This window comes from Centruroides sculpturatus, unplaced genomic scaffold, assembly GCF_000671375.1.
Source record: "Centruroides sculpturatus isolate CEXI.00-Female unplaced genomic scaffold, Cexi_2.0 scaffold690, whole genome shotgun sequence".
Lineage (NCBI taxonomy): Eukaryota > Metazoa > Arthropoda > Arachnida > Scorpiones > Buthidae > Centruroides > Centruroides sculpturatus.
This window is the reverse complement of record NW_019385045.1, coordinates 71,650-79,711: the sequence shown is the minus strand read 5'-3', so window position 1 is coordinate 79,711 and position 8,062 is coordinate 71,650. Positions and strand designations below refer to the sequence as shown.

The 8,062-nt window shown below is 28.9% G+C and overlaps 1 protein-coding gene across 3 annotated transcripts in view; it reads left to right on the top strand.

Moving 5' to 3' along the window:
- The window catches only part of LOC111633848 (DEP domain-containing protein 1B-like), a 50,704-nt gene that overhangs the window by 30,823 nt on the left and 11,819 nt on the right, over nucleotides 1-8,062 (top strand). For all 3 annotated transcript variants that reach the window (XM_023378484.1, XM_023378483.1, XM_023378482.1), the window contains exon 9: nucleotides 1,024-1,193. In XM_023378484.1, coding sequence (XP_023234252.1) covers nucleotides 1,024-1,193 — 170 coding nt within the window. The remainder of the gene's footprint in view (nucleotides 1-1,023; nucleotides 1,194-8,062) is intronic.

Here is an 8,062-nt window from a genome sequence, read left to right as displayed (position 1 = left end):
TATTGAACGGTGACCAAAGGCAAAATTGGGGCTGATAAGAGGAAACATTGCGTTTAATGGTTTCCAGATGATGAGAACAATGTACAGTAAGGGCACAAAGTGTGAGATTCATAGAAAAGTTTTCCTAAGAATATTTCCAATCCTTTTCTCACACAAGAGAAAATGGGTTAGGGGGCGTTGGGTATAACTTTATGGAACAAAGGAGGCGGTGGATCGAATAAGTTTGAGAATCACTGCTATAGGGTATTTCTATTCTTTGGGAATTGGGTGTGACTATTGTTTGAGGGCAATTATTAATAGAATAAATCCAGTAACTTTTTTTACTTTATAATTATTTGATCAACAATGCAACATTCAACAAACTGACAATTAATTTCAACATAGTATAAGAGTTACAATGCTGATTGACTCAATTTTTCAGTTTATTAGAAGATGCTGTCTATAACCTTGTCATCTTGAAACTGTGTTGTTTTAGAATAAATATTGTAATTTATAGTTTAATTCATAATTTATTATATATCACAATATAAAGATGACCTCTCAACTTTTAATAAAAATATTTAGCAAATATATCAGTTTCCATATTTTACTATTTAATTAATCTAGCTTATATAAAATGATCTTTTTATGACTTCCCCCCTCTGTTTTCACTCTGTGGATACTAAGAGAGCCTTTTCCGTGCTTAGTATGGGTTTGGCCATATCTGCAATGGGACGACCAGGTAATGAGGGGCAGGACCCAACATATCTGGGGCTTACTGTCCATGAAAGTTTTCTGGGATGGCTCGCCCAGACTGGATCCTGGGTCCCCATAGTAGTAGCTTAACACCTTAACCACCTCAGCCATCCATTCAACTTGTATACTGCTTGTAATAGACATTTTAAGTAAAATTTTAAATAATAAATATATATTACTTTAATCTTATAATTTTTTTCATCATTGAAAAGTAATTATTATCCAAATTTTAATATTAACCACATACTAAAATATTTTCCTTGTGAAAATTAATATTTTCTTTTATAGATAAAATTAATGAAGATCATAAACACAAAGTGATTGCTGCTCTTCAACTTTGTTTGCTTTTACTTCCTTCTCCTAATAGACGTCACTTACATTTATTGCTCAGAATGATATATAAAATACTTGAAAATAATGAGTTAAACCTATATAATCATATCATGACACGAGATTTTGTGAGTATTTTTAACTATAATTATTTCAGTTTCTTTAATGTATAGAATCTAAATATATAAAATTACTTGTCCTGACTGACTGAGTGAGTGATTGACTGATTGATTCATCATCACCCAGAGCAAACCGCTGAACCTAAAGAAGTGAAATTTTGTACACAGTTAAGGTACGTTGTGAAAATGCATACTAAGAAGGGATTTTTAGAAATTCCCCCGTGGGGAGAGAGGGAGAGGATTAAGGCTTAACCTGAAGAACAGCTTCTGCAATACTATTTCAGATGTGATTTTTTGTTTTCAACTATGTTTAGTCTTCATTGAGTACTTAGGTGTATTAAATTGATAACATTTCAGACATTGTTATAAATATTTTTATATATTTCGATTTTTTAACTAAATGTTTGAACCGTTTTAAATTCAAATTTGTTATTGCATATTGGTTCGATTATAGAATGATTGTACTGTAAACATTCCAGAAAATTGATCAAATTGAAAATTCTCAGCAATTCTCATCATTCTCAGCAGTAGGTGTTATATAACAATTACTATGGTTGTTGAAATACTGAATATAAATGGGATTTGCTGGAAAAATCTGCACGTCCAAAGTTGCAGGTAACAGCCAGCTAGTAATATATATAGTAATTATTAAATTTCTACATATTAAATTTTATTTGAGTTTGAATGAAAAATAAAAAATGTGGAGCAGCAGAATTTATGGGTTATACTGCTGTTTATTGAATTATTATTTATCAAATATGTTGGCATTTTTATTGTGAGCATCTGTTTCAAAGATATTAGAAAATAAATAAGAAAATAATTGATCATCTATGTCTTACAATACAATTACAAATACAAATATTTGATAAATATTAATTATCTTGGCAGTTTTATCAAATGTATGTAATATTTTTTGTTTGTGCCATCACCAGAAGGAATTTTTTTATAACTTTTGCATATTTATGCAGATGAGTAGCCTCTAAATGAAGGTCAACTCCTCTATAAGACTGTNTGCGATTTTAGAAAATTACGGAACGTATCCCTACTTTTTCAAGGCAAGTAAAGTCTTTTTTTATGCGAATTTTTTATATGCGCTTTTCTGTAGAACGTATCCACCGCATAAAACGAGACCTTACAGTACTGTTTTTTAATTAGAATAATAATAATAATAATAATAATCTAGATACAGAGAAGTAAATACATGTACATGGTTATTCATAAGTCCATGAAACATTTTAAAAATTTATTATTCATAAATTACACAACACATACTATATTTTTTTAACATTGAAATAAAGGTAAAGTCTCCAAGTTTTTTATGAACAAATATTCAATGTGTCCATCTTTGCTGATGCAACAGACATCTAGCCAATAATCCATTTTCTTCCTCATTCATGTCAGCATATCACAGTTAAGCAACATTGCTTAACTGTGATAACATTGCTTACTCCACAAGAAGAATTCACCACAGTATTGGTGTTTGGGATTGGATACATGAATAACAGCGAGACTTGAACGATGGCGAGACAAATGGGACTACTCTATAACCGGTCTCCCCTCACACTTTTTTCCCCCNGTTATTCATAAGTCCATGAAACATTTTAAAAATTTATTATTCATAAATTACACAACACATATTATATTTTTTTAACATTGAAATAAAGGTAAAGTCTCCAAGTTTTTTATGAACAAATATTCAATGTGTCCATCTTTGCTGATGCAACAGACATCTAGCCAATAATCCATTTTCTTCCTCATTCATGTCAGCATATCACAGTTAAGCAACATTGCTTAACTGTGATAACATTGCTTACTCCACAAGAAGAATTCACCACAGTATTGGCTGCAAGATACCAATTTATATTTCATAGGCTACACTCATAGATTTGCCAAACATGATCCGTGATTTGTTCACTTTGCCTTTCACAACCAGCCTTCATCCTGGAATTTTGCATATCATTTCAACATAGTGTTGTACGAAGGTAGCTCCTTAGGGAATTCTGCTCAAAATCATCATTGTACATTCACAACAGACAAGGTTCCAACACAGAAAATGACTTTTCACATTTATTTAGAGCCGTATTTGCTATTATTGTTTCCTAGTGACAAATCACTGTAACTGTGTTAATATCCTGAAAAAGTTTTATCTTTTATTTCAGTGTTAAAAAATATAGTATCTGTTGTGTAGTTTATGAATACAGGTATCCCTCAGACAATACAGCACTTTTACAACATGATTTTACTCTAACACAGTTTGAGAATTTGTTACAAAATTTCACAGTTTTTAAGTACAAACTCCATTATTCAATATGTTTTTCTTTGAGTAAGCATGCATGTCTCAAATTTGCTCACAGATTTGTATTTGTCCTTTATTTCATATAGCATGGATTTGCTTAATACAACACTTTTTCGGAACATAATTACTAAGTTACATGAGAGAGATCTGTATTAAAATTTTAAAATGTTTTATGGACTTAAAAATAAGCCTGTATTAATTACTAAATAAATATTTTGATTTCTGAAAGATAAATATTACACGATAACAAATCAAAGATTAGTAATGTTAATTACATTTGAAAATTTTTCCTCCCTAACTCTCTATCCTATGGACAAAAAGAAGACTTTATTTTGTGCCCATTGCAAGTTTGGCAGTTCAGACTCCTTGATTACTTTGGCACAGGGCAACCAAGATAATCAAGAAGCCAAACATATCTAGATCAAATTTATAAGGATCCAAATCTTTCAGAGAAATAGATGCACACTTTAACTACTATGACTATTCAGATAATAATTTAAGGAAATTAATATTTATATATAATAGATCATAATTGGATATTTGTTGAATTATATTCTTTATTTATATTGAATTATATTGACCTATTTTCAAATTTTATGCTTTGTTATAATCATTCTTGTCGTCACTATGTATAATTGGATAAAATTGTTCAGGTATATAAAAACAGTGATAGAAATTTCTCTATCCTTGGAAAATTATTTTATTAATGCTTGGCATTAAAATAGTAATAGAATTTTACTGAGAACTATTATTTTTTCATTTTTTTAATTAATTATACATTATTTTATTAGTTGTTATATTAATTTTTTTTTACATTTAAAAAGTTTAATTATTTTTTATTTTTATAATTAAAAAGTTTTTAATTATTTTTACTGGTTCATAAACAAAATGATTTCTGACATGAATTCTAAACTTAGTTTTTTTTTTTTTTTTAATCAAAAAGTTATTGATAAAGACATGTTAAGAGAAATTTCTTTAATAAGCATATCTTTGCTGACACATGAAAATCTCATAAGCACCACTATGAGTAAGATAAGTTTTATGTCATAGTTCTACAGGCCCTTGCAGTATGCATGTTTTGCAAAAACCTTAGAAACATTCAACCAATAGAACTAGCTTAATGTTGCTGAATTCCATATATAATTGGACAGTGCTGAGGAAACCTCATAAATAACTAAATTTTTTTTTTTTTTCTGTTGTTCAGTTTAGTCAATAGTAAATTTAGTAACTACATAATTACAATTTATAATAAACCTTCTTACAGAAAATTCTATGCTGTTATATGAAATATCACTTATTTTTTTGTCATTTCTGTAAATTTGATTTTTAGTACTTACATGGGTTTTCATGTGTCAGTGGCAATATATCATTTCCTCTTTATCTTCTATTATACAAAAAAATTGAAAACAATTTTTGAATGTGTTATTTTGAAAGACACAAGTTAAGCTCATTTATTAAAGCATTATTTGAAGATTAAAAAAATATAATTTATTAAAATTTAGTCTAAATTTAAAATAAGTTTTCTTTCTACTTTAAAAACATTAATTCTTTTACTCCCCTTTGTCTTTAGACTGGGAGTAATGATAGTCAGATAGATTATGATTGTTATTTTTCTTTTTCCTTGCCATTTTCCTTTCTGTAACTTGGAATTTACTTGTCTTTCTTGAAGTTAACTCCTCTTTTATTTATATCTTGCTCAATCATCTCTCTTTACCTTTTTTCTAATCACTTTGTTATTATTTTACTCTCATAGGTGTGTATTGGAAATATCATTCCCACTTCCTTTCATTTATTTATATCATCATAATCTTACTCTATTGATTTGTTTTAGCTTACTTTCTAAGTCTAATATTCCTCTAATCTCTTCACTTTTGAGTTTTCTCTGCTGTGTTTCTCACAAGCTTCATTTTTCTAGTTTGCACTCTACTTATTTTTATTTAGGTCTTTACGATCCTTTAGGCAGATGTTAATTAATATTGTACAAAGTGCTATTTATATATTATCATTTACACTTTCTCAACACTCGTTTATTCCATAAAAATCCACTCAGATTTTGGTATGTAAAAATTAAAATAAGCTCGTGATGTGTTTTTTTATATGAAAAAGTTAAATTTAATTTATATTAATTTTAATAATATATTATAACTTATTATTTCAGAAACTTTGTATTATCAAGCAGAAGAAAATAAAAGTTTAGAGAAGAATAAAGAATTATCAGATAACAATAGTGCAGCTACATTTTCTTCTTTTGAAAATCTGCTAATGAAAAATCCAGTTCAATCTAAAGTAACTACAGATTCAGAACAGAAAACCTCTACACCTTTATATCTAGCAACAGAATTAAATAATGCTCAGATGCCTTCTGAATCATCATCAATGAAACAGTCATGTAATAATAGTGAGAAAATCTGCGATAATAATTGTGCGTTCAATAATTATCCTGAGGATTTTTGTTTTGAAACTGCATTCATTACTGTTAGTCCTGTTACTCGATTGGTTGTGAATTATTCTAAAGAACATGGTTCACAGTCTAGTCTGCACACCTTAACTAGTCAAGCAACATCTGGAATAGAAACTGCTAGCACAATTAGTGCATGTAGTCATGCATATCCTCATCAAAGAAATTTTATGATAAGAACTCCTTCAAATCAATCTTTTCATACAGTTAGATCAGCTAATGACCTCCAAGATTTAACAGCAGCTAATAAATTAAGTTATGTAAATAAAGAAATACAAGAGACTCCAAGATGTAGTTCTGTAGATAATTTAAATCGCTCACTTAGATATTCTGCTAAGAGAAACCAAAATTTGGACTCTCGAACTTTATGTACACTTCCAAGAAAATTAACTACAAGTATTGAGGGCTTTTCAAAAAATACAGAAACTTGTGGAATTAAAGGATATGGAAGTTTAAGACAGTTAAAATATGATTATAAGTTTAAAAAAGAAGAACATGCAAGAAATGTTCAAAATTTATCAAATTGTAAACATGTATCTGGTACTGAGTGTAACAGCAATCCAAAAGCAATTGACAATCAAAGTGATACAACTATGAATTCATATTATACTGCTCATTCGAGTGATGATAATTCCTGGAATACTTGTAAAAATAACACCATAAGAGAATGTTCATTTAATCAAAATTCATATCTTCAAAATAATTCTCTACATCAATCGTCAGAAAGATTAAATCGATCTAAAGAAAGAGATTCTATGAAGGATTCAAGTCGCTCTTCTTCCGATTTTACAGATAATGATAACATTCGGAAAAATGATCATTTCTGGAAGAAACCATCTCTTCAACTTGCTCGTAAGACCATAATTAGTTCTTTAAAAATTCCTGTCTATCGTCCTCCTACCCCTATTTCATGCAGCAAACGGGTTAATCTGAAAAAATCTGAAAATGAAAGCATAAAATTTGTACATGATGAAATTTTGCCTCCTCGTCCAGAACCAGATGGAGAATCTTCTTGTAACTGTATGTTAATCTTTACTAATATTAACCTAAATTAAAAATTATTCAAAATTATTAAAATCTGAATGCATGTTTTTTAATAGTAGTAATAATTAATATAGCATGCAATTTAGCATTTTAATGTTTTTGAGGTGAAAGTAACTAATAGACTAATTATGAAACTAAACCATTGTACAGTTATTAAAGAAAGTAATCATGAAAACTAAATTTAACATAATTAAAATAATTATAAAATTTAATTTTTACATTTTATAATATAAAAAATTTTTTAGTTTTAGTAATAACTATTAAAATGTAGTTTATCTGTAATCTATAATTAAAACTTTTCTTATTAGTATTAACTTATGGTGTTCTGGTATGTAGTGCTTACTATAAAATTGAGAGATATTTTTTTCTGATTTGGTTAAAAATGATATGTAAAAAACATCAATTTTAACTTAAATTCGTGGCCTTTATTTTTATGGCTTCATGATTTTCCATAGAACTGCATTCTTCAAATTCTTTTTGATAAAAATTAACTTTTAATTTATAATAGTTTAATTATTGAAGTTATACATACACAACAGAATTTTCTTCCATATACTTTACATTTCTACTCACTGTATTTATTTTAATAAACAGTATGCTGTCTATAACTTATCAGTTTAAAACTGCGTTATTTATTAGAGTGCCCTTGCTAAAGAGGGTGACTATAGGGCAGCGTTTCTCAAAGTGGGCGATAAAGCCCCCTTGTAGGCACTGGAGGCTTTCAGGGGGGCAGTAGAAGGCTCAAAGAGAATTGGGGAGGCGTTAAGGAAATATAGAGGGGCGACGGCAGACAAATTCTATATATAAAAATTTGACGGAATATATATAAAATGTTGACATTTTATATATTTTTTATTTTTTATTGAAGGTCACAACTTGAATATTTCTAACACATTGACTTTTATTTTAGCTCAGCGTTTCTCAAAGTAAGCAATAACGCCCCCTTCTGGCGCGATGAATAGATCTATGATAGAGGCAGGGTATTGAACGGTGACCAAAGGCAAAATTGGGGCTGATAAGAGGAAACATTGCGTTTAATGGTTTCCAGATGATGAGAACAATGTACAGTAAGGGCACAAA